This window comes from Caretta caretta, chromosome 3 (assembly GCF_965140235.1).
Source record: "Caretta caretta isolate rCarCar2 chromosome 3, rCarCar1.hap1, whole genome shotgun sequence".
Classification (NCBI taxonomy): Eukaryota; Metazoa; Chordata; order Testudines; family Cheloniidae; genus Caretta; species Caretta caretta.
Genome location: NC_134208.1, coordinates 83473724 through 83501099, shown reverse-complemented (window position 1 = coordinate 83501099; position 27376 = coordinate 83473724). Strand labels below are relative to the sequence as shown.

The 27376-nt window shown below is 41.7% G+C and overlaps 1 protein-coding gene across 2 annotated transcripts; it reads right to left on the bottom strand.

The window, feature by feature from the left end:
- NR2E1 (nuclear receptor subfamily 2 group E member 1) lies at nt 1-27036 on the bottom strand. Of its 2 annotated transcripts, none has more exons than XM_048844861.2 (9): nt 26489-27036; nt 21345-21490; nt 17233-17320; nt 14640-14875; nt 12268-12414; nt 7114-7210; nt 6582-6731; nt 6225-6330; nt 1-1399 (listed from the first exon to the last, which is right to left on the bottom strand). In XM_048844861.2, exons 1-9 carry the CDS (start codon nt 26511-26513, stop codon nt 1237-1239), a joined length of 1158 nt encoding a protein of 385 aa, XP_048700818.1. In that variant the 5' UTR covers nt 26514-27036; the 3' UTR covers nt 1-1236. The 2 variants fall into 2 exon arrangements, with proteins under 2 accessions (XP_048700818.1, XP_048700819.1); XM_048844862.2 differs by lacking the exon at nt 26489-27036 and adding an exon at nt 24241-24429.
- Between the last annotated feature and the right edge of the window lie 340 nt (nt 27037-27376).

Here is a 27376-nt window from a genome sequence, read left to right as displayed (position 1 = left end):
GATTGTTTAAATTCAATATATTTTTATTCTTTGTAAATACAATGAGTACAACTTTTTAACTTCACAAATCAGTTAATCCACTTTGTACAAGAAAAGTTTTACTCATTCTATGATAGTTCAAGTGCTGATTTTTCTCAGTGCTAGTTCCTAATAACAAATCAAAATTTGAAAAGTACAGCAGCTATCTTTAAATGTGTTTTCTACATTTTTCATAAGTAGTCTTATATCAAATAAGCAGCTTATAATGTGTCTGTGTGTGAGAGAGATCAAAGCTTTAATTAAACCAGAAGCTTTCTAAAAAGGCATTGGAGAGTCTTGGAGACTATTAGCATTGTATCAATTGACCATCTTTATTTCTTCATAATTAAGTTCTTTTCATTGTCTTTTGTAAGTTGGTTCACCTTTCTGCATCTCATTGACAAAGAGTTTGGCCACCCATTGCCTTTGGTTTCAGCACTATGCCAATGGGACAGCGATCAGCTCACTGAATCAATCATCTCCATTTTATTTGGTTTTGCTGTTTTAGTCTCTTTTTTGACTTGTAGTCATTTGTTTGTGTGTGTGCACACAAAGCTCTTCTGTCTTTGAGATGTTAACCAAATTGCAAGTCATCAGAATTTCATCAAAGTTTACCAGTTCGTTTTACAGGAAGGCCTGGTCTGCTGAATCCAAAACGTAACTGCCAGCATTTAAAATCAGTTCTGAAGGCCACTTTATGATGTATTACAACAGAAGCAATATTTTGGTAACCTGTTTTAGATGTTGTCTAGAATATTATGAACATATTCACCAATATAAGCTACTTTTAAAACCGATCTGAAGGCCACCTCATGACACATTATAACAGATGCAATGTTTAGTTACCAAATGTTCCAAATGAAGGAACTAAAGTACCTTCTTTTTCTCAGATCTGCCAGTTAAATGACAGAATTGCACAGTCTTTCTTAACTATGACTGACAAATTAATTGCCGCCACCCTGGAGAAAGAGAAGCAGCAAAATTCCATCCAATTCACTTTTTCTGTAGAGCAAAACACTCTCTCCATGCTCTAAATCACTCTGTTCAAGGCAGCAAAATCATATCTAATGGGATTTTTTAAAAAAATTTCTCAATGAATTTAAAAGTTAAACATTCCCAGGCTTATGCTTCCTGTAGATTTTGTTAGTTGAGGTTTATTCTCCATAGATAAAAGTTCTTATCAAACTGTCCATCCTGATTGTTTATTTTTAAGGTAGTTTATATGTCACTGGATTTGTACATATCTGAAAGCAGTCTTGTAATTGGCACATTCCCAATGGTCTTTTTGAAAAACACTTCTTCTATTGTAGATGGACTAATTGAACGTAAAGCTGGCAAAAGCAATAAGAGTTTTCCAAAACGGCAGGGTTGTGTGGGGTACCTAGAATATAAAACGAAAAAGAATGTTATTGAGGTGTTGTATGTTTCTCCAAACAGCAAAATCACTTGCCTTAATGAGCGACAAAACCCAAATTAAGCAAATTGTAGGGTTTAATTCTGACTGAGTGAAATCCTACTTGCCTTCTCATAAAAGTAGACATGTTGACTTTATGGGAATGTTGATGTGAGTGAGGTAAGCAGGCTTTGGGCCTGTTTCCACATTTTGTTGTTTGGCCATTTTGTTTGATCGCTCAGATGAATAACTTATAGAAGGCCAAACTCTGCCCTGACTTACACCTCAAACAATAACCTTGAATTGGGTGTAACTCAGAAGAATTTGGCCCATGTTCAATAAACTGGGTTTATTAAATTGAACTTGCAATCTACCCAGTATGCTGCAGATGTTTGAGTGCAGCGTCACTTTTAATAATTGACATTTTGAATACAAAATTCTGAGTGAGAAGCAACATTTCCTTCCCCCTGAAAATATACATCTATAAAAGGCTATTTTCCATCCTCATTAGCCACAGAATTCTTCACAACTTTTAAAGATAAAACAATATGGGCCTGATTCTGATCTTGCTGGTGCTGATTTTTTCACCAGTGTAACTCTGCTGACTTTGGAGGCATTACTCTGGATTTTGCACTGCTGTAAGTAAAACGAGAAATAGGCCCACTATCAGAAACATTTGGAGCCCGATTCTCCAATCTTCTATCACTTTCACTAATGTAAATCTGGAGTTACCTTATTGAAATCAAGACTTGCACTAGGGTAAAACTAGAATGAGAGCAGAATCAGACCTCTTTCTTCACATGTCACATAATACAAGATGAAATCCTGACTCTGTTGAAGTCAACAGGGAGTTTTCTCTTAGACTTCAATGGGTCTAGGTTTCACCTACAACATTTCCAACACTCTTATGGAAATACATCAACGTACAATGGAAACTTCTATGACGTTCCAAGGCTATTGCATTGACAAAAGAAAATAAATCTCCTATGATGGGTCCTAGCTCCATCAAACATGGCCAACAATATTTTTTGTATGTCCATCTTTCCAGAAAAGTGGCATAGACTTTGATATACCTAAAACTGCAGGGGAAGAGGGGAATTATGCTGTTCCTAATTGCTGGCTTTATTTAGACTGCAAGATTGATTTATGGTGTATAGTCATTCACCGCTCTTTACCCTTGTGGTGCAGAGCTAACCATTCCACTCCTGCACAAATACCCGTGGAAAAATACTATCTATCTAGTCTGTAGTATTGCTTTGGCATCCATGCTGATAGGCAGCCCCTCTATATTGCTCCACTGCTCTGTGCCTTTTTGTTTACCTCAGAAACATGGAGCACTCTAGAACCAGGAGACTGTAGGTCCCCAGTTCATGCCTGTTCTCACAACCCATTTGTTGGTTCTCAAGGCTGGATTCTCCTTTCAAGTCGATGTAAATCACTGATGTAAATAGTTATACTGGTGTAAAACTGGTGTAAGTTAGAGGGCTTCCAGAGCATTGACCAGTAGGAAAGCTGCTGAGTTTGGAAAGAGGACCATTCCATGTAAAGCAGCTGCTTCCTGGCTTTTTTTCCCACTGGCTGGCCATGTAACCCTAACTCTCACTGAGCTTCAGTGGCACACTATTCATATGGAGGGGCTTCAATGTGGGTGGAAAGAGCATGCCACACAGCTGCTGCTTTTTCCTTTTTAGTATGTACTGGCTGGTATTTTTAAGTTTGCTCACATCAGCAGTGAAGGATTCTATTTATAGTCTAAACAAAGGATGTCAAAGATTTCTGCCAGTGAGCATCATTGTTTTTAAGAGTAGGCAATTTTTTAATTTATCCTTAGATTTGCAAAATAATTGCAGTCGGTAGTGGAACTTCAGTATAGCTTATAGCTAGGCTTGGCAGAATTCAGTTTTCCCCCTACAATGTCAATTGATGATATTAATGTATGTTTGTCAGCATTTTTTATTATTATATACTTAAATTTTCACAGTTGCGTGAAATTCTGGGGGCCGGGGTCAAAATACAAAGTAAACATCCCTAAGTCAAACTTTGATAAGTTCTCAAGCAGCATTGTTCTTACTTTGCCTAGCTCTAAATTTTGGTTATTATTAATGGAAATATCTTTTCATTGGTGTGTGTGTGTGTGTGTACAGTGAAATGGATATTTACCAATATTTATAGGTTAAAAACCTAACCCTTTCAAGGCTAGTTATAGCAGTACTTGATGCTGATAGGGGGGATTTTCCTAGAATACATTGTCATCTGGATTCACATGTGTAACTCTCAGATCATTGAATTACGTCCTCTACTGGAGATTTTATTATACCATGCTCATCACCATAGTATTTGAGTGTGTTAAACAGTGTGACTGTCTGTCAGTGTGTGTGTGTGTGTGTTCTCTCATCTTCTCGCCGGGGGCAGAAGTGTGTGCAATGGAGTGTTTTGGATTTTATTTTTAAACGATATATAACATATACACACAGACATGTTGCTATGTGTGTGTTAGAGAAGGCAAGGTCAAAGAAATGTGCCTTGCACATAGAGCAGAAGGTGATGATGAGATTTGTGATGGTCCTTAGTTTTTGGGAAAGTTCATACCACAGTCTTGGGTTAGCCCACAAGAAAGCCCTGTCTCCCACACAGATAGGCTTCACCCTTATTTGTACAGAATTCCATTGTGCCAGAGGAGAAAAGTTGTTTAGTGGAAGTTGTAGCTTTTATAAAATGGGTTAGGTCAAGAAATAAATAGAAATTAGGCTTTGGCTTTAATTAGGCTAAGTATAGAGGAGTTTGGGAAATTGAGTTTGTTCGTGTGCGTAAAAGTTAGACAGTAAGATGGGAAAATTGAAGTCAGCAAGGACATGACCCAGGGTTATGTTGTGGCTATGTGTTGGTTAAAACTGGTTTTGGAATGGTTTTTAATGAGCAGTTTTGAGAATTAGGAATGTTTTACTAAAATGCTATGAACACTGATAGCATGGAAAGAACATTGGTGCAAATGTTAATTTAAATGTGTAATGTGAAGAGCCAATGTAGAGGTGGAAGAAATGTGACTATGGTAATGGACAGGTTTAATGTTAATTAGTATTATCATGGGTTGTAAAAAGAGTAGCCTTTTAAATTGGACGGAGCTCCAGTGCTGTGGCCTGCATTGTGCAGGAGGTCAGACTAGATGATCATAATGGTCCCTTCTGACCTTAATAGCTGAGTCTATGAGAACACCGAAAGGGTACTGTTAGGTTATAGGATTATAAGGCTGTACTTTATCTGGTTGTCAGTGGACTGATCATCTGTTGATACACCATTCCACCTTCAAATGTGAGTATAATTGTAGTACTGTGTAAATGGTAATTGTATGCCTGTTTGCTTAACTAATTTTTCTCTTTTAAAAAAGTTTGGTTCTATCATTCAAAGTGTCATCCAGGATCCTCTACTAAATTAAATTGTCTGTAAGTGACCTTGAGGCTCGAAAACTAAGTTTGGTTTATTATATTCTTAGCTTTAGTGAATTAACATTTAATTGACAATGTTTAAAATTCAAGGTTATAAAAGTGAGGGGAATTGACAGCAGTGAGTCTAAGTATTGCCCCTTTTCAGAATAATCGTTTAAGAGGAGGCAGTTTGGTGATATAGATCAGATGTACTTCCTTCAATGACACCAGACAGAATCTGGCTAAAAAGTTTCATATTTCAAGCTGACATTTTGGAAGGGACAGGTGAGGATAGGTGACAAAAAAGAATGGGTATATGGAAATGCACAGACTGGAGGTTAGACCTTTTTTTCTTTTGGGTGCACCTCCATGTCCACTATGGAATCCTGAAGATTCTCCCTTCTCCCCCACCCTTGTGCCTCTACTCAAATTCCACCTGCTCCAGGCCTTGCATTACAGCCAGTTTATTTCTGGCTAAGGACTGGACAAGACGCCTTTCAGAGCTCATCACAATAGCTCCTGAAATGACTGGAGGAATCACTATTGAAGGGTGTGCTTTGCATCTCATTCCTCTGTCTCCTTTCTTCCCCACCCAATTGCCTAATGAATTGCTTTGGCAGTAGTCCTCCTAGCCCTTGTGCTCCAAGGCTGGAGGATAGTTTTGAAAAGTATTCAAAGCATGGTGCTCTAAACTGTGGTCACATTAAGACAACTGCTCACATAGCGAAAATAACAGTGGTTTTCTACATAGTACAATTCACATATTCCCAGTTTTACCCTTGTTAGTTTCATGAGGTGGTGACTACAGCTTTTATAGTTGGTATAAAGGTTTCTGTTTCATGTTTTATGCTGAACAAGATATATGGAAAATCTCATTTCAAAACTACTATTCTCATCATTCTGGTTAAGATGTACCGAGCTAGGAGTCACAAGATCTGGATTTTTCGATTTCCAGCTCTGCCATGACTCACACTACAGTCTTGGACAAGTCACTGCCTCTGTTTCCTTATCTAAAAAGTGGGGAATAATACAATAAAAAAATTCTGAGATGCTAAAATTTAAAGCACTTTATGTGGTGGTGGTGGTGTTGTTGTTTAATACAGTAAAAGACATACAAAAACTCCAGTTTTCTAAACGTATTATGTTCCTTTTCAGGTATCACATACCATGAAAAACTCCCTCTTTTTTCATTTTCTCACTTATTTGAATACATTCCATGTCCCCCATTCTGTTTGGATAACCCAAGTTCTCCTACAGGCATACAGACACCGTGAACACGGTATGAAATCCTGGCTCCACTGAAGTCAATGGACATTTTGCCGTTTACTTCACTGAGGTGAGAATTTCACCCAGAGTGTTTGAAAAAAGTATTCAAAGAAAATATTGATCACCTGGTGTGGATGTAACTGTTCAGAGTGAGCTGAGCTTCATCCTGAAGAGCTGCAATGGCAGCAGCATTTCGAAAACTTCTCAGTTCAGAACCACTGTGTGTAGGTACTGGAAAGCAGATCAGTAACTAGTCAGGTGGACTCTTAAGAGGGTCAAAATATTTAAGATTTACCATAAAAATAAAGATTCATTTTTAAACATTGAATTTGTAATAGTTAAAGTGTAACACTGCCTATTAGCTGATGTAATCACATCACTGTTTTAAAATGTCAGTGTAGACTTTGAAGTGGCCAACCAGCAAAATAGCTAGTTATCAAAAAAAACAAAAAACAAAAAAAAACCAGATTATTTCTGCTTACCAGCTTTAAAAGTGACAATGCATTTGAGACAGGCAAATTCAGTAGCATCTAGCCGAAGTTGTCTAAATCTAGCCACAACCTCCTGTAAAGCCTGTATTTCTGAAATAATTTTATTCAGCTTCTGAGAATCTGTATTGTCACCATTCATGCCTAGAATAGAAACATATGAAAAATACTCTATTAAGGCATTTGCATTAATATATATTGATTTCTGACAAAATCCTCTGTATCAATATCTATTCAATTGTCACTTAGATATCCGATTCCATGTAAACTGACTATATTGTATGAAAGTTAATATAAAATCTTCTCTTGGATGATAACAAACACAGTAATTTGCATTTAAATGACAATGCAAGCAGTCATGAATACAACAAAACAACATTATTTGCATTTAAATATAGATTTATAAATGACAGGTATGCTCTATTGTTCAGTGGGAATTTGTTATTCTTTACATGTTGTTCTTTTTTCAGTAATGTATTTTTATGGTAATTTCTATAACAAAGTCATTAAATTGTGCAATTCTTACCAGATACAGCCAGTAGAGTGTTAGCATCAACTGGAATGGCCCATTGTGCTATTCCTAGAACAAACAGTTCTCTCCAAGCATCTTCCAAAAGCATCAGCTGCCATACAATAGATGTACAATATAACATGGTGTATAATTTATAGATTTATAAACATTTTCAATATGTAAATTTCTGTTATTTTAAAAACTGCTTTAAATGCCTGCTTTTGTATTTTCCCCTGAATGTTTTAGCTCTTTCTTTATCTTTTTGATAAGGTATATGGGTAAGAATAGCCCTGGAAGAAATATTAGTATTAATTATTTCTATTACTGTAGAACCTAGAGTCCCCACCCATGCTCAGAGCCCATTGTGCTAGGTGCTGTGCAAACACAGAGGGAGAAAGACAGTCCCTACCCCAAAGAGCTTACACTCTTCTTAAAAATCTACTCATATTTTTCAAAAGCAGGCTTGCTCAATAAGCGCTCTCTTCTCCTCCTCAGTGTTAATAGACATGTGTATTGAGAGCAGAATGGATGCCTGACAGTTCTTTTAATGATTTCTGTACTATTAGACCTTTTTTACCCTGCAAATATGTGATTTGTGAAATGAGTGGCAGATTACTAGATGGTGGCCTGAACTGACACCACTTGATAGAGAGTCAATTCAAAGCACTACTACACAATGACAGACATTCTCTTATTTACATTTAATCCACTGTTGGTTAAACAAATCTATAGTCTGTTAAAGGACAATATCAAGGTATATTAAAATCTTTGTTTTCCTACTTTTGCTGAAACTAGCCCTTGAAAGCTGGCTACTGAAATCTGGTTACTTTAGAATGTCACTGAACTTTGGGGAAGTTTGAATCCAGGTCCAAACACCTTAGATTGTCCCTCTTCAACAAGGGACGAACCCCAACTCCACAGCCAAACACGTGTGGAGGCTGGAGCCCCTCTGATTTGGATCCAGGTATTGCAGCTCTCCATAATCTTCTATCCTGATTTTGTTTTTGTAGACTTTTTTTCCTTGTAAGGGCTGAGTGGCAGACTCTGTGCCCAATTTGCTTCTCTGTTTGCACTGGGGCAATCCCATTGATTTAAGTACAAATACACTGTTAGGCATGAGAAGAAAATTAGGATCCTTAGGAATTACAGTGGCAAAGCCAGCAAAGAATAATTTAAGTGCACATATGACATTTTGGCTTAGCACACCTTCTTTGCATGGACATGAAGGGTCCTACATTCAGCTGAATCTCATCAGTTTCATGGCATGGTTTGAGGGGCACACCACAGAGCACACACAGTAGGGACTTGATGCCTCTTTGCGGTCCACAACAAGGTGGAGGTGACTTTGTGAGCAGGACTAGGCTCAGGAAGTATTGTCTGGTGGCTCTAGGCTGATACATTGCCCAAAACTCCTACAAAGAAGGGAGGCATCACACAAGGGCCTGTGGCTGCTACTGTCACCCTAAGACTTCAGTAGCAGTTGCAAAGACACTTCACTGTTATGCAATTGGCAGGAAAAGAGAAGGGATCCCATCCTCAAGCCTCAGGATAACACACGCTTAGACTTATCGTGTTGGTCAAAGATTTTGCTGAGAAAACATTACATGGATTTTGGAAATGCAGGGTATACTGGGAACAAAGGAAGAACACATTTTGGAACTATTAAGTTTAGTGATGTCCCTTTATAACATTAAAAAATAGAATCCTTTCAACAGAATTTTGTTTTTCTGACACATCTGAATTTAAGAGATGCATTTCAGTTGCACTGAAATCCTCCAACAATTGGAAATTTCTTATCTAAGTTCTAATTTTTAATACCCAGTATTTTAAGCCATATTGGTTTCAAGTCATTACAGCGCTACTAGAGAGACAAGGTGGGGGAGCAGTGAAAGAGGCATCATTTGTACTGAAAGAGGTGCTGAGGCTCAAGCAATTTTTTTACATTCATAACTGAGGCAGCAAGCCCAGAGGTGCTGGGGCTATGACCTGCCAAGCCTAGAAGTGCCAGAGCTGAGCCCTGGCACAAATTAAGCACTGTGGATGAGGTAGTATATTTTACTGGACCTAAAAGGTATTACCTCACCCACTTTGTCTCCCTAATATCCTAGGACCAACACAGCTACAATGCCACTGCATTACAGAACTATGACCATCACAACGTCAGTTACCTTTCTGAACCATCTACTTAAACTTTGCAGAGCTTTTATTCAACTCTAATAAAGAAACTGTGACTGAAATGGAAATGTCTGCACAGAATATGGGTTTTAATTAATTGCATTGGCTTTTATAGTAACAAAAACTTCCCAGAGATATGAAATTATCTGAAGTACCATACCCATCTCATGTTTCTGGTGAGAGAAACAGAACTTACATTGCTAACCAGCCATTCCCTGTGCCTTATAAAGAACTGATATTTCATTTAGATATGCAGGTTTCTATGTGGTATAAAGAAATTGATTCTTAGCCATTAATTAATTGGCTTTTGTAAAACTTTTTGTCACTTGTTCATGCAGATGGCAATGAACAATGATTCCTAGATATCAACACCATGCAGTTAAAGTCAGAAGACTTTAGAAATTAAAGGAACTTTCTCCTCCAACTAGCTAAGCCTCTCCTGGTTCTGATGAATATGTCTTTAAAGCCTCCAGTTGGAATAGCTCATGCTGACCTTAGTGAGGGCTTATAAATGGCCTTCATTCCTCAAAGGAATTAGAAAATCCCAGGCTTTCTAAAGGACCTACTTCTGCTTCAGAATCAGGCACTATCTATAAGGATAACCTGCTGTTGATTACTTGTGTTTTGTCAACTGATAGGGTTCCACATTTTTCAAGACAGAAAAGTGCCACATAGTTTATAGAATTGTAATGTTTTAATTTTTCTAGAGGTGCCCAAAACAAAAGCAGATCCTAGGAAAAGATTTTAAACTCTTCAGCTAGATGTCAAAAGACATGCAGAGGAAATTTTAGACATTTTTATCTGTGCCACTATTAAGTTAAATGAAACAGTAGTACTATTGTAAGGATCATCTATCTGATTCTATAACTATGGAATAAGGCTATTAAAACAAGAGTTATTTCCTTTGAGATTCTCCTGAATATGAGAGGAAGCTGAGGAATCATGCTAGATAGAGGTTCAAACCATAGTTCCATATCTGAACCTCTCTGAATTTTGAGAAATGTGGATCCAGGTCTAAACTTTTCAACTCAAACCCATCCTTACAACTTGGAGGGAAGAATGGTGAAGTTGACATTGTTAGAACTTTAAAACAGATTCAATTGATGTTACAATTTGCTAACACTTGCCTTTCATTTAAAATGTAAGCCATGTCGCTGGCTCATTTAAGATGACAGGATAAACTGATTTCTGTGAAGAATTTAATGGGAAACGTTCAACTATATGGAATGTGCATTAGCCATTGCTACTGTATTGATGAGCCTCTCTCTTGAAAGATGTTTCCTTCCTCCCACTCCCTTCACTCCATTCTTCCTGGAGGGATGATCACTTGGGGAATTTTTACATATTAGACCAAACTGAGCCCTGGCCTAGGTGGATGCAACTGCTGTTGATGTCAATAGTCCATGGCTGAATGTGATTGTTGTAGCATTATGACAGAGATTGTTTTCTTTGAAATGGCAGTAGTTTTCAAAGCAAAAACCATTTTCCATGATGTCTGTGTAATGAAGTACACTCTAGGTCTGATTCTGCAGGTCTTTCATAAGCCTGATCCAGCTTCCCGATCCACAAGAGCAACTGTATTTGAAGTTGACGGAAATGGCTTGCATGCAGCAGCTGATGAACTGGGCCCACTCCTATTATCTTCCTGTCAGTTGTTCCCTGTTGACTGTTAAGCCTTTGGCTTATGGCAGTTCTGCAGCCTCTTTAAGATCCTACTCATCCAATGGCCCTGAATGTATGTACCTGATTTGCTGGTGACAATACATAGAGGGAGGTGAATGAGGCTCCACATAGCTAACCTCACAAAAGGGCTCTCAAAATCTGGGACTAGCTCTAGAAAAAGGACCTTTCAGTTTATCTAAGCAAATGTCTTTTTGTGCTACATGTGATATGTATTTAGGTAGAAAACTCTATTGTCATCCTGAAAATCTTTTTCTGTTCACAATATGCATTTGTTTATGTACTTACACTAACATGCCACAGACCAAATATTGTATTTTATTTGGTGACTATTATAAGAGTCTAATACAATTAGTTGTAATATTTAAGATATGACTTTTATTTCTAGTTATTGCAAAATTAAACTCAATGATATCAAAATATTAGATACATTTTTGTGGTTGGAGCTTTGTATAGTTTTTTCCTTTTATTATTGTCTGATTACTTTTCAGAACTAATGCATTATATTAAATAGATCAAGTCCTCATCAAAAATCAAGTAATTACAAAATTGCTTTAGTTACTGTGGTTCTCTCACAAATCACTTGAGGCAAAGGCAAGTTGTCACAGAGGAAAACAAGACAAATTAAGGAGGATTTTAATTAGGATTAAAAAAAGAGTAGGCTGAATTCTGCTCTGAGTCAGATCAGTGTAAATGTGGAATAACTTCATTGAAGTCAGTGTGACTCAGAGAACTATTTGGCCATTGTACACTAGTAGGATTAAATGGTAAAAATGTTTACTGAGAGTGCACTTTTCATCCAGAGAGCTCAAAGCACTTTACAAAGGAGAATAAATACCACTATACTCAGTTTGCAATTAGAGAAGCTGAGGCACACAGAGATTAAATGACTTGCAAAAGTTCAGATAGAAGGTCAAGGGAAGAACCAGGAATAGAACTTGGGAGGCGAACTTTTAACCCCATTTAAGTCAATATGAGCTTTGCCATTGACTTCAGTGGGGCCAGGATTTCATCCCCAGTCTCCTGACTTCCAGCCCTGTGCTCTGTCCACTGCAACATGCTGCCTCTCATAATATTTGTCTTATAGCAACATCTATTTCCTATCTGAGTTTCACCTACACTATAAAATATCCATTTCAGATTGATGAAAATTGCTGTTAAAACAATATATTATTTTAGAGATGGGCCAGATCAAAAACTATGGGGGCCAATTCCTTTGGAAGGGTGAAAAATCTGATCTAGATCTGAATTTTGTGGACCATCTTTAAATATGGTTGCCAGGCTAAGGACAATTACTTGTCGTATAAGTCTTACCTGATCTTGTAACGACAGAGTGGAAAAGGCTGGAACGCTCTTGGCCCATTTGATGCTCATAAAGAGAAGCCTGGCAGCAGATTCACAAACAGATTCAGTGGCCACTTCATAGAGGTACATAGGTGTACCATTGACTTCATGTGGATACTAATATAAAAAGTAAAATAAGGAATAATAATAAAAAGTGACTAAGATAGCCATAGAGCTTAAGATCGGAAGGAACCACCAGATCATATTGTCTAACCTCATGTATATCCTAGGCCACTACCCATGCACTAAACCCCAGCAACTAACATGAGACCAAAATATCAGCCTTCAGAAGACTAGACTATTATGTGCCAGGCAGAGAATAGGAGGGACTGAGATCCAACAGTGTCTGAAGCCCCTGCAAGGGCAGGGAAATGATTAAGTGAGATATCGCCAGATAATCCTGGCAAGTGACCCACATGCACATGTTGCAGAGGAAGGTAACTCTTTCCCCCGACCTCCCCAGATCACTGCCAGTCTAACCTTCTCAACTTATAAAAATTCCTTCCCAAACCAGCATGTGGTGACCCATTAGACCCTGAGACTGTGAGCAAGAACCAGCCTCCTGAGCATGTGAGCAAGCACTAGCCAGCCAAGAACCTAAAAGAGAGCATGTTCTTTGCCACCTCCGAGCCCTGGCTCACCCCAGCCAATGTCCCATCTCCAGCAATGAGCATCCTGATGCTTCAGAGGAAGGAGATAAAAACAAAAAATAAAATAAACAAAAAAACTAAACCACCCACCCAGTATACATTGGGGAGAGGAAGAATCCTCCCTGCAGGTGGCTGGCTGAAACCCTGAAATGAGCTTTCAGGAACATAAACATAAAACAAAAACCAGAAGTGAGACCACTGGCTGCTAAGCCCTGCCCTCTTTTTATTCCTCACCTCAGATATGCCTGCACTTCACTAGTCATTCCTGTATATAGATAATTGATGCAATCCCCCATCCTGCACCCACTGAAATTAATAGCAAAACTTCCATTGGCTTCTGTGGGCCCTTTATAAAGCAGGCTATTTGCTTTGCTATCCATGGGGATGAATGGGACCATATAAGCATAAGATCACAGTATGGCAGAATTAAATTCTAACAGTAGAAGAAACCTATTAAAAATATAGTTTGATTCCCGGACCCTGTCTCATTACTTTATTCAGTGTTCCCTGTTTTCAGAGCAGATATAGATATATGTTTGAATCAGTATTTTATTTTGTCACCCCTAATCCACACCCAGATTCAGCAGTATATCCCTATTCCTCAAAGCACTTACTCAGGTGCTTAGCCTTAGTCACATACTGAAGTCCCACTGAGTTCAGTTGGATTTAAACATGCGCTTAAGTGGTTTGCAGCAAGCACAAAGTAAAATGCATTTTCTTTCTAAATAATTTCTGGTTTAATATTTTTGAATTTACATTTATAAAAATAGAAATATGATTTTTACAAGCAAGTTCACAGTGGGTTTCACCAAGCTATAGACCAGGGTTGATTTACAACAATTTTTCTGTAATTTGCCAGGCTAATTTTTGTTGTGTACAATTTTTTGTGTACAAACGTGCTTATGAATATTTTGGAAAGGAGAGCATGAAAATATTTGAGTTATCAATTTAAATAACTCATAGATAAGCCTCATCCACCAAGTTATGACAGCAATTTCCTATGCTGCTTATTAAATGTCAAAATCCAGAAATAAAAAGATAAATATACTTCTGTACCTAGATATTTGGATAGGCTGTGATAATTTGCTCAGTACATTACAGTGCATTATGGGCTCAATCATGACATTTTATTGTCCAGAACGTCAATGATTCTCCAATCTTGGGTCATTTTAATAATACTGTGTCCAAGACTGAAACATGTAGGTTGGCGGGTAGTCTGCAGGTGGCAGTATTTCTGAACTGTTCCACTGTGTGTAGGTCTTTCCAGGGAATGCATATTTATACATATACTATAAAAGCTCACAAATGGTGTGTGCTTATGTCTAAAATGCACTGGTGTGTATTTATCTCCATATAGCAAGAATGATTTTAACTTGCAGACAATTGTTCTCTTGTTCTCCACCAAAATAGTTTTTTTTTTAAGTGTTGAGGGGGCCAATCATAAAGTTCTTATTCAAACACAGTTCTCCTTAAAATCAATAGGAGCATTTACATTTCATAGTATTGGGTCCGAATTTGTATTCTGCCATAGAACTGACTGGATCTCACACAAACACACCCTGTGGAGACACTTAACAACCCCAGCTCTAAAACAAGACTTGCCAACCCCTGATTTCAGGACCAAATATTTTTGCCATAATCTCTGAACACTCTCTTAGTGCACCTCATTAGAACACGGAGGGCAGCTCTGACCTTTGGCGTTGGTTGTGCCAGGCCCACCAACGTCTGCCGTTCAGGGGTAGTCGATACAGCAGCCAGCTCTAGATTGTGGGGTTCCAGCTGCGAGACAGCTGTAAAGAAGGTCGGAGCAGGTAAAGCTGCAGAGGGAAAGTGAGGTGTAGCTCCATTCTCGTCCTTGTGTCCCCTGAAATACAGCGCAACTTGCTTCCTTATTGTGGATGTCCTTGGACCTCTTTCGTGTTGCACAGCTGGGAACAAAGGGCTCATTTAGTGAATACATTACCCAGTTGCGGCCTGATCCCAAAGCCCATTGAAATCAATGGAAAGACTCCCATTAACGGCAAAGGGCTTTGGAACAGGCTTCACTGACTTACTCTATTTCATTGTCCTAGGTTATTTACTGGTGCATGCAGAATTAAGTGCCTGATATTGCATACCATAGCATTACTTTCAGTACCTAATATTAGGTGGCTGACCTTAAATGCAACATAAACCTCCATATTTCTCCCCCCCCCCCCAAAGAAATGAAAATAGTTATCTGAAAGTTTGTCTGGATTTCATGTATAGTCATTAGTAGCCATCTCTTCAGCATGACAATGTTATTCATTTAGTGGCACTAGGCGTTTTATAGCCCTGATTTTCTTTTCCTGTGATGTCCAGTTTAGGATTTCTGTGGGGTTCTTTGAGGGATAGTGTGGTAACTAGTTACTGGGTCATATTATGTTGAGGATCAAATCAGTAGGATGCTAACGTCCTGTTTTATTAGGTCAAGATATTCCACAACTTTGATTGTGCTATTCAGCAGGAAGTGTCTAAAATACAGGTTCAGTTTTGTAATCTGGAGTCAGCAATGCATTAGCCTTGCCTAGATTTTATTGCCTAAGGTATTATGGGGCAGCTCTAGTGAATCTGCAAGGAAATATTTGCCGGTCCCCGCAGCATTAGGGTTGCCAATTTTGGTTGGATGTATTCCTGGAGGTTTCATCACATGATATAATCTTTAATTAAAGATTAATCTTTAATACCTGGAGACTTCAGGGCCATCCTGGAGGGTTGGCAACCCTAGTCAGCAATGACAGCACAATACTTTCCAGACTAACTCTGGCAGGCATTAGAACCCGGCCATTAGAAAACAAACAAACAAAAAGTTTACTGCAGAATTATAACGGGAAATAGCCAAGACTCGATAAGATTGCAACCCAATGAGTCACTTGGAGTGTTTGCACGATTAAATTCTGTTGCTGGTCTCCATAGGATCATAATCGGATTCAAGTCGAGAAGATTTATGCCAATAACTGTGGCAAGCGCATCAGGAAATTTCTCTGTTTAGGCATCTTCAATGTACAGCCATTGTCTTACATGTGCTAATAAAACAATCTGAGTGTGAAATCCTGACCCCATCGAGGTCAAGCGGAGCTTTGCCCAGGACTTCCCAGGATCCAGGATTTCACTGTCCTTGTTTCGGACCGAAATGTGTTGAAAGGTTTATTGGGCACTAGAAGACAGTAGACGGTTGCATACGAGGTATACTGAATGAATGCCAAGCCAGGCTGACTGCTCGTGGATTATCAATCGAAAAATTCGTCATTGTTTCGGGCTACTGTTTCCTCCACAGAGACGATCTGTGGCTCATCATATCGTTTATTGTATAGGGAAATCTTACAGCCCACAGTTTGCTGACCTATGCCAGGCCTCGCGGCTTCCAAGTGACGGACTTTAATTGACAGTCTAATTGAGTCTTAATTCTAGTATTAATAGCATCTCAAAAAAGTTAAGGTGAAAGGCTAATTTTAACAGCAAGGTTCTTAATTCTCGAATAAAGCACGGGGTTCCTGTCTGCACTGATGACAGTGGCAAAAGTCCCGTTGCCTTCAATAAGCTGAGGGTTTCACCCACTGCCTACACTTCATTACATTGTTTGCAGAGCGACTTTTTTCTTTCTTTTTTGGGGGTCTACAACAAGGGACTGGATTGTGTCTAACCTGATCAGCGCTTAGGGCTGTGGAATAACTGGGTCCTTCTTACTCGGAGCTCTATGACATTTCTGTTCCCTGCACAAAAATCCTGCAGCTCTTTAGCACACGTTGGATCTGGACATTATGGGTCAAATCCATCCCTGGCATAGCTCCGCTAACTCGCATGGATCCACGCCAAGGGCTGGATTTGGCTGAAATACATTAATTGGTGGTTTCATTGCGCTTGTTTCACTGTTTTAGTTGCTTTTGTCATCAACCCAAACAATTTGCCCGGCCCTGGCTTTGGGTCCATTGTACACAGCTGAATAACAGACGTTCCGATGGGAACGGATCGGCTCCGAATTGGTGGCAGGGGCAGGAGGGCTAAAGGCAGTGGCGTTCATTGCTGGGGCAGGAAGGGGTGCTGGGGCAGGGCGTTAATTGCTCGTTGGCAGGAAGGGGTCATTGAGCTGAGCCAAGCACGGTGGACGGGAAGGGAGAATTTTGCCGACAGGTGGAGGGCAGCTGGGAGGGAATACTCCGGGCCGTGGGTTCCGGGCGCTTACTTTACAATACGTTTTCCCCATACATGCGATTCATGGTTCATATTACTCAGCCACAAGGAGAAGGGTAAAAGGATGTGCAAATACCATCTTTGTTCATGTTGACTTCCAAGCATTTCTTCAGTCGACACGCCCTGCATTGGTTCCTGTGTGTCTTATCCACGGGGCAACCTCCCTAAAACAGAGAAACTCCTTTCGTTAAGAGATGGGCTTGCATAGGGCACGGGGTGGGGAACTGACAAGCGAAGGGCGGGGCAGCTAAGAACCTGCTCAGCGATCGCAGCATTAGGGAGTACTCCCCCCGTCACCCAAGCACGTGGCTGGTGCCCTTTCTGCTTGTCGTCCGCCTAGGAAGGATTTGTGAACGGAGGGATTTATGGTGCCAACGATTTTCCAACCGGAACATCAGCCCGAAACCAGTGGGGAGTTCTGCTTTTAAACAGATGCCACCATATGACCCTGTGTATTTACACTGCCTAACCTTCCCTGGGTCACCTGTGTGCACGGCCCTTACTCAGACAAAACTCCCTGCGACGCCAAAGAGTAGATTGGCCTGAGCAAGCAGCTCAGGCTTGGGCCCTTGGTCAGCGCAGTCTGTAGCTGGAGAGGACAGGGGTAGAGTCATTCGGGTTTGCAGGATCCCTTCGCTTCAGCCGTTGGGTTGTAGGCTGTGCAGAAACGAGTTACTTCTACAGAAACGGACAAATGAAGGGGAGACTATAGCGTGTGCCGAAGTGTCCCGGTGAGAAACGGAAGAAAGGGCTCGTTTGGCGGGTGTGAGTCCATGCTCCTGGAATCCGATCTAGTCACAAAGGGGTTCCTTTCTGGGGAGACTATATCGAGGGTTATACGAGTGTGTATGTAGGGTTTAACGAGGTGTAAGGGACCAAATCATGTTGTCCTCATTCCTGGGAGCAGCCCCGGTGAAATCAATAAAGCAGAATCTGATCTCAGTCACATAGAGGGGAAAACCGGAGTCACTCCACAGTGACTCCAAATGGAGCTACCAAGGACTTCCACCAGTGTAAATAAGATTAGAATCTGGCCCAATAGGGCTACTGGAGTGAGTAAGGCGAACAGGATTTGGACCCTAACAAATGAGTGGGCAGGTGGTTATGGACAAATCTGTTTCAGCACCTTAGACAGCTCCCCACCCCCAGAGGCTCCAGCTGCGCCCCGGAATAACAGAGCTCCCGAGGCCTGCAGGTGCAGAAGGAGCCCCTATCCGAAGAGGAATAGTATAGACGTAGAGCCATCCAGAGTCCCGGAAAGTCACATACAGCCCTCGGCTCAGTAAACCAGAACTATCTAGCCACAAAGCCAAACTTCAGCCGATACTGAGGTAGTGGACATGGAGACCTTAAGAAGATGGGACAAGATGGGGGTGGGTGGATTTTGTAAATAAGTGTAAATGCTGGTGACAGATATCAGAATTATAAAAAAAGTCACTGAACCAGACACACTATGTGTATGTGTCTGTCTGTGTTTATACTCTGGCACCGGCTATATTCATTTAGCCCCGGAGCCTCAGATAACTTGACTTACGCATGCAAAAGTTAATGGTCCTTCAGTCTGCCCCTTATCCTTTGGTACTAACTCCGGGCACCATGTGTGTTTATACCGCCATCCCCCCACGCCTCCTGTGCCCTGTGAGACATGATAATGAAGGAAAACCCCTTCTCAGAAAGGTGGGAGCCTGGTATAAATTGTTAGTGCTAATTGTTCAGAAACAATTTGGCTGTAACTGTGCCGTTCTGGCTTGCGGTGAGCTGGAAACCAGTTCACACCTGCCGAGACCCCGTAGAAGTTAGAGTCCTGTATGCATCCGATGAAGTGAGCTGTAGCTCAAGAAACCTTATGCTCTAATAAATGTGTTAGTCTCTAAGGTGCCGCAAGTCCTCCTGTTCTTTTTACTCCTCCTCGATCAATGGAAACTCGCCTTTCCCAGAAGTCAGGTTGCAAAGCGAAACTTATTCCGGACTCTTACGGGGGTCTCCAGCTCCCACTGAAGTAAGGTGCGAAACACCCACAGACTTAGGTTCGGGCCCGGATAGATGCGCTCTCTTCTCTAGCTCTTCCAAGTGCCCTCAAACAAAAAAGCTTCCCGCCTAAAACACCTTCCGAGACAATCCAATGAACAGAAGCAGAGGGCGCCTAACGCAATATTGTTCTGAGTAAGGGGGATTTATAGCTGCTTCGGAAAAATCTGTTTACACTCCCTGCACGGTTCCCTTGCGTAGAAGTACAAAGCTGACGCTGTCTGATCAATTTACTTCAATATTCTCTTTGCCATCCGCCTTTTGACTTGACAGCCTTTTCCTTTTTTACTGTTACACATTAGACGATCTTTAAATGTGTGAGGGGAGTGGAGGTGACACACGTTTCACAGCAGCCTTGTGGATGCACTATATAATGGTTGATTCGCTGCTGTCCTTGCTCGGACATAGTTCACAGTGAAGTCAGTGGGAATTCGCCGGAGACAGGATCGTGTTTGTAAACACGCAGAGGAGACAAGGAGGAAAGTGAAAATTCTTTTCCGCAGTGAGTGAACAGTTCAAATACTCCGGAAAGGGGAAACCTCGATTAATTATCCTAGCGCTAATCCTTCAGGTATGATAGTACCGTCATATCATTTCCCACCACTCCTTATTCTATTTACAACACAGGCAATGAACCCTCTACTTGAATCTACTAGTTGCCTTTATTATAATATGTTTGCAGCGTTGCTGTAGCCTTTTGGTCCCAGGATATTAGAGATCACAAGGTGGGTGAGGTCATCTCTTTTATTGGGCCAACTTCTGTTGGTGAAAAAGACACGCCTTTGAGCTCCACTGTTCTGAAGGAGAGCTATGCGGAGCTTGAAAGCTTGTCCCTTTCACTAACAGAAGTCGGTCCAGTAAAAGATATTACTCCACCCGCCTTGTCTCTTTTATTATAATAGGTATTTATTAGATAGTTGGTGGGAGCTGGAATTTTTACTGTCCTAAATTTCATAGTGACCTGGAAAAGAAACTCTAGCGAGAGAAGCTTGTTCAAAAAGTTTGTACAAACGTCTTTTCCAGTGAGATGGGCGGGGGGAGGGGGTTGTTTTCAAGAAATCTTCCCTGTAACTATGGTATTGGCTTGGCTTGAACTCATCAGCTCCTCCGTTCACCCCCTCCCTCTCTCTATAACTGCGCTTTTATTTTAATTAAGGGGGGCTAGAGGTAGGGGACACAGAAATCAAAAGCTGGGGGGTTGATTTTTCTCCGACTTGGTTATATTTGAATAGCAAAGTTTATATCAGAACATTGTCTTAAAATATTTGCGAGTCTTTGCCCTCTTTTATGCTTAAATAAGCTTGGTAGAAACGCAGAGTTGGTCTGACCTGCACCATTATGTAGCGAGGACAAACAGAACCTGTAGCAAGAGAAGGCCACACCAAGTTATGTCTCTGTAGTTAAGGTAAATTGGTTTAGTGTTTGAATCTATTTTGTCTCTGTGCTGCTGAACAGAGTATTTATAAACCGATACACTTCCACATATGCGCACAACCAGAGAGTAATCGGAACACATGGAGACCAGGGCATTGGCCCCGGAAAACTGCCCAACCTCATGCTAATATACATTGCGTTAATTGACACATAACAATCTACTCGAATTTTGAACTTCTCTTGCTTTAAGAGGAAAGATCTGACGTGTGGAATCAGACTCTCGGTCCATGAAATCCCTTATCCTACCTCAGTCCAATATCTAATGCTTCAGAGACCGTTCGGTGGCCAGTATATCTGGCGAAACTCCGCCACAATGCAGAGGATGGGGTAGGCATTTCCTCCTGACCACCGCAGGCGATCATTTGGTCCTGAAGCATGAGATCTGATTTTTGATTTGCTGTTTAAATCCCCCCACCCCCGGAAGCTGACTCCTATTCTATTATAATACGCGCCCGGAAGAAGCTTGCGTTAAACATACTGTTAAAATGTGAATATCCTTAAAATGTTTAGCAAACATCCTTGATCTGCTTAAATCTATCACAGACAAATTCTAGTCCCCCAGCACCCCATCTCCAGACTGTATTAAGCTGGGATGGCATCCAGTTGGCAGGATGCCTATTAGATTTTGATCCATATTTCGGCATGCCGGAGGGAACTCCGGAGCGACAGTACAATAAATAACTCTTTGGAAGTGGAAGGGAAATGAGCCGATGCTGTCACTAGTACCTGATTTCCAGATTTGCAGACGTACGTCCTGTTCCTCCTGATGCTCCGTTTGAAAAATCCTGAGCATCCATCGCAAGCGTAAACCCCATAGTGCTTGCCGGAGCTGCGGTCCCCACACACTTTACAAGGGATGTCTAATATACGACCTGAAAAAGCAGAGGCAAGGGAGCGGGGGGAGGGAGAGAGAGAGAGAACTAAGCAAGCTGACCTCTGAAGGGATTAGCACCAGAGCTGCGATAAAAGCAAATAATGAAGTGGTTTTATAGGCAACCTTCTTTCCCTTGAGCAAGTGTCAGTTTTCTACAATGAGAATTATTCATGCACCGCTACATTTATTTGGATCTCCTATAATCGCCAAGACCCGTTTTGGAACGAAAGATTACAGCAGCAGCAGTAGCAAAAACCTCCCTGCTAGGAGAGAAAAGTTTTTGCTGGGTCTGAAGTGCTCTTCAAGCAGGGGGGAAACGATGTTCTGTGTGTAGGGAGTGGCGAGAACCGAGTCACAAAACCAACTCACGGTGGGGTTTGTTCCCGCCATTACCTTGGATGGGTTTCCATTACCCTAAAATTTAAGCAAAACTTTCCGCATTAACTGTGGGAAAGTGCGTTTATGTACTGCCGAACGTACTTGAAATGCCTGGTTTGTTCCTTTCTTCTATCCAATCTATCAATCAGCCACACAGTCTGAATCGTGTTTCCTTTTCAGAGACTTTTACTGTCAGTGCAAACGCACTGAAAGTCATATAAAATGTATAGAGATTATTAAACCCCATTTCAATGAACGCACCACAAAACCCCTACTAGCTCCTTTCTTTTATTTTTGTTAGCATCAGTTCAAACAGCCTCCTTCCCCCCCAAAAGGAACTCAAGCTAAAAGTGCAGCTCTCTCACAAAACCTGGGTTTGAGAAACCTGGCCGATTTGGTTTACAGCAATTTGCTTTGCTTTGAATTAGCTCAGTGAGAGTGTCTTAAGTGTGTGTGTGTGGGGGGGGGGGGGTTGGAAGAGGGATGGGGGAAGGGGTTGGAAGCTGAATTCAGAGAAGTCTCTTCTGCTCCCTAGAGAATTTAGGAGCCCGGGATGTTTTCAGACATGTTTATCTGGAGGCTCTAAAACAATGCCTCCTGGCAGACAATAGGGACATTAGATAAAGTGTTAACTTAATGATTTTCCCCATTGAAACTCGTTTGACTGCCTCCAATCAGCACAAGCTGCCAGCTTCTCCCCTAAATGAAACTCGACAGCTGCTATATACAACACGGCTAGAGGAATGGGGATTAGGTTAGGGACTGGGGAAGGGAGGGAGCTGAGGAGGGAGGGTAGAGGGGTTAAAGAATAGAAAACTTTTACGCAATTAATAAGAAGTCCAGCTAGGAGAGCCACCCCGCACCCCTCCCCCTACAGCCTGTAACGCAAATTGTGGCTCTGGGTCTGCAGGTAGGAGATCGCGAGGAGGGTTTGGGGACAAGGAGTGATTCCTGGGATTGTGTAATTACAAGCCCTCCTTGCCACCTGCCTATTGGGTCACCAGTGACCCGTCAAAAAGAGTAGCATGGGAATTCGGATATCACACAATGCCAACAGGGGCGAGCACTCGACTCCCCCCACCCCCTTCAGCTTCAGCATCCACAGATAGACTTTTACACACACACACACACGAAGAGGAGGAGGGTGAAGAAAAGACAGTGAAATTATACATGCATCTGTGCCATCCCCTTGCATGCAATGTCACCACCAGACTAAATGCAGAGTTCACAGGCACTTTGGAGTTTGATTTTAGCTATGCAAATCCCAGACTTTCTTCCCCTGGCTGGAGCTTGCAGATAAATCGGAGCTTCCCGCTCCAAATAAACCCGAACTTTGTTTTCAATCACAGCAAGGAATTTTTGAAACCAGCCTCAGACTAGGCAGTGAACCAGTGAAATGAAGGAGTGCGTTTATTCTCTTTTTTGAAAATAAATAATCCGGATGGGTAGCAGTATATGTATAACATCAGAGCGGGACTTTTATTTAGTGTGAAAGACCGTTTTAATACTGAGCGGTTTCTATTTTGTATTTTATTTCACCATATCCAGAGATGATAAAATAATATTTTAAATCCTCTAGACCTAGAGCTAGTAAAATAATGCTAGATTCAGCATTCGTCGCTGTAATTGTAAAAGGAGGGGGGTGGTGACGCAAATTGCAGCCAGATGTATAGTAATTCATGTAAAATATAATTCTATCAGTCGGTTTCCCCACCCTCCATTCAATACCTAACTAAACTTACTTCTTCTCCCAGTCCCAAGTGTGTCCATCTCATCTGATCACTTTTGCAATTATTCTGACTCTCCCCCGACTAATCAACATCTTTAGTGAGTGTCAGCCCCTCAGACTATTGTAGACGTGGCTGTTGTTATGAGAAAATTCTTGGGCAGAACAAATATGAAAGAAAAAAAAAAGCGAGCGAGAGAGAAATGTTAACATGACACGGGGTCATGAGATAACTGATTCCCCCTGTTTAAAAAAGCTCCCCTTTGACGAAGCAGAGCTTGGTCTCCGAAGTCCAACGTTAAGAAAATTGAATTTTGTTGATCTGGGAAACCGTTTTTTAACATCCCTCGACAGGGGGTCCTTTGCAGCTTTTTGTGTGTCATAATTGCTTAAAGATATATGGCAGCTTCGATTACTGTAATTACCATCAGAGGCTGTTGAAAGAAGTTAGTCTGGGTTTGAGGGACTGCGGGACGGGGTCTTGTTGCCACCCAGGCAGAGATCACGTTTGACATAACTATACACTCACTGGAGGGGAAGTGGAGCAAGATCCACACTGCAAACTCAGGCCAAGGAGAAAAGCCGCAGTAAAAAAACAAAACACCCCCCCTCCAAAAACAAAAAACAAAAAAAAACAACCCCACCTTGTGCCTGCATCTCCCTGGGCTATTCCATCACCACTGGCTGAGCCTGCCTTAGGTCTTCAGCCGCAGACCGTAGTCCTTGAATGGCTCCAGCAGGCGTTAGTACTCATCCTTTCGGGAACAGCTTGCAGATTTCCCTTTAGATCTCTCTCTCTCTCTCCTGATCTCTCTAAATTATAACTTCTCACAAGAGTCCCTTGGATATAATCTTATAATTTAGACCAACTTGAAGAAAGTGCCAAGAAACCGCGCGGGCTCCTGTCAAACCTTTAACCACACCAGTTACAAGATTATGGATGGTTTCCTGAAACCATGGGATGCCCCTCTTTGAGCTTTCCTTCTTTACTAACCACCAGCCTCGTGCGCGCACATAGAACAAGCCATCCGTTTCCCATGCAATGGTCCCGCGTCCACGCAGCAAATCAAGGGACACAGAAATAGCCCTAGCTTTAAATTAAAATGTAGTTTGCTTCCCTGCCCCCCAGAACTGAAAGAGGAAACGGAAAATCTGTCCCGATTTTGGGAAACGAGCTGTTGGGGAGGGGTGCAGCTGGTAACAAATCTATTTCAAACGGCAATCGGTGCCGCCAGCTCTCGCGGGAGGCAAACTCAGTAAGTAACAAGGTTCATTTGAAAGGGCTCCAGGGAGGATCGGAGCCAGAAGTCAAAGTGCTATTGATTTCACGGTGTCAGAAATGAGGAAGGTGATGTGAAATGCACCCAACGATGGGGAAGCCGGCCCAGAACTAAGGTTCTAGATGCGTTGAGTTTTCTCTCCCCCAAAATGTTTTCTATCCCTTCAAACATTTTTAGGGGCACTGGGCTTTTTCCCTGCACCCCTCCCCCCGTTTTATTTTATCCTTATCTTTAGAAAAATATGCCAGGAAACTATTTAATTTGCTGCTTTCGCTCCCCCATCCTTTGCTACCCAATTCCCCTGGGGTGTGGGCTTCAGCGGGAGTTTTGGGTGCGCCAGCAATGCAAGATCAAGTCCTTACATCTTCATTTTTTTTGCTCGGCTTTTGTTAGTGACACAGATCAAGTTCCTTAGGGAGAAAAAAAGCCTTAACGCATCTGTAGGAAAATACTTAACGCAACTCTCTGTGCATAGACAGAAATCAACTTCACCCGCTCGCTTTTCCAAAAGAAACCCCTACATTCAAGCCAGTATTAATTGAAGTAACAACGGCAAAACTCCGAACAAGAACGGCCAGGCAACCAGCAAAAACAGCGGCTTCTCCCTGGATGGATTCAAACCTCCAAGGGACAAAGGAGGATTGGGGGGCGGGGGGGAATAATAGAGGCTAGAAGCAAAGATAACCATCATGGGTGAGTTAGATGTACATGCATGAGCGTGAATGTAGCAGTTATGTACATATTGTCACAAACTCACGTGTACACCCACTTTTCAGGCGCCTGTTTAAATTGCACTCCACCACCATGATCCTGCTCTGCACAGTGTTATTAAATAGCAAGGAATATAAAGGTCCATTCAGTCACCTGTCATACATTAAATTGGATTGCGTATTTTTTTCTTTTGTTACTGACTTCGTCCATATTATAAACTCCAAAAGTGCCAGCTGGGATTAGAACCGATTGAGCCGCTCTTCGCAAGAGCGGTTAGTCATACTTTAAATTCCCCAGTTATGAGGTACACGGATTTAGGATTAAGGAAAATGTGACTTTTAAGTTGTTTCTGCTTTCCTCTTTGCAGGATTATTTGGTATGACTGGAAATGGTGTGCAAAGTATTGCATTTAAATCCTCTTTCAACAGAGTTGCTTAATTTAATGATCTGAGTTTTAAACTCTTTTTTTCAAAATAAAAATATTGTCCTATAGAAAAAAGGTTGAATGAGGCCCATGAGAGAAGCAGCACGTTTCAGCTCTTTAATGCTGTTTTAAAACCAAACACCCCCAACCCGCAAAATCACGCAGACCTCCACAAAAATGCTCACCTCCAGGTGGAATATAACTAACACTCGCTGCACGTATAACTGCATTTCAGACATGCTCGACATCAAAAGTGGAGCAAGATTTCATTAGAGAGCTGTACGATCAAAACAAGCTGTTGGAAATGACAAACCCAGCATTTTGCAAGCACTTGTCCCAATCTCCCCAAATTCCATCTGGGGCCTGACTGTGTATTAACTGCCGCTACAGATGGAAATATAACATGCTTTTGCAAAACACCCAGGCTGGGCCAGCTCTTCTAAAGGCGGTTAGAAACCTGCATCACATATTACCCACTTGTTGATCCTGCCGGCTTGCTCATGCTCGAATCCCTTTGGAAATCGCTAACTCTGGCTAAAGTCTTGCTGCTTTGGGGAGATCTCTATTCTCCCCTTCCTTGTTTTTCTCTCTCAGTGACAGGTGTTTCCCAAGCAGTCAGAAGTCCTTGCCCGTTGGGAATCGACACATCCTCGCGTCTCTTCCCAGCTCTGGCAGCTTCTTGGGAAGGTTTCTGGAGACAGAGACAAGTTTGCTGTGGTTTGTTGTTCCTGCAAGAAAATCCTTCCCGGAGCCGAGGAGAACCCAAACGGCTTAGACGGGGGCTCGCTAGTATTGTCCTAGAAGAAAAATAATACCAGCAGCAATGAAAGGAGAAGGTAGGATTTGTGAGCTGGATTCTGTGCTGAGTGCCTCAGTGCAGCTAGGAGAGATCAGAGCCTGGAAAATAATAGAAGGGTGCCGGGGGGGGGGGAGCGTCAGAGGAGGCAGTCTCTGGCTCTCACAAGCTGAATGGCACAAAAAGGGAAAGGTTTCCAGAAGTTCATTACACTGGATGACTTTGTGCTTTGAGCTTCAGGCTGAAGCCCCTGTAATATCCCCCGAGAAGCTCTGACAGGCAGCAGTAGGGAGGGGAATAGGACGCCCCTTGCCCACTTAGCTTCTCCTTGCTCGCCCCCCCCCCCGCCCCAACTCCTGGAGGGCTGTGACGTCAGCCCTGCGCTGGGCAGGGAGTGGGTTAAATGCTAATGATATTAATGAACCCCCAAGCGGCTTCCATAGAAAACGCAGGCGTTTGCCAAGCTGATTTTCCCCTTGGTGTGTGTGTGCATTGCGCCTTTCCTGTAATAAAAGCGGGTTTTTACAAGTGAGATTGGGTTTTTCTCAAACTCCGATTTCCCCTTATTC

Coding starts and splice junctions, on each gene's coding strand:
- NR2E1 (XM_048844861.2), bottom strand. CDS start 26,513: ATGAGCAAGCCGGCAGGATCAACAA. Junction 6,732..7,113: donor CACTCTACTGGCTGTATCTG/GTAAGAATTGCA, acceptor TTTCTATTCTAG/GCATGAATGGTGACAATACA. Junction 6,331..6,581: donor CATTGTCACTTTTAAAGCTG/GTAAGCAGAAAT, acceptor TCTGCTTTCCAG/TACCTACACACAGTGGTTCT.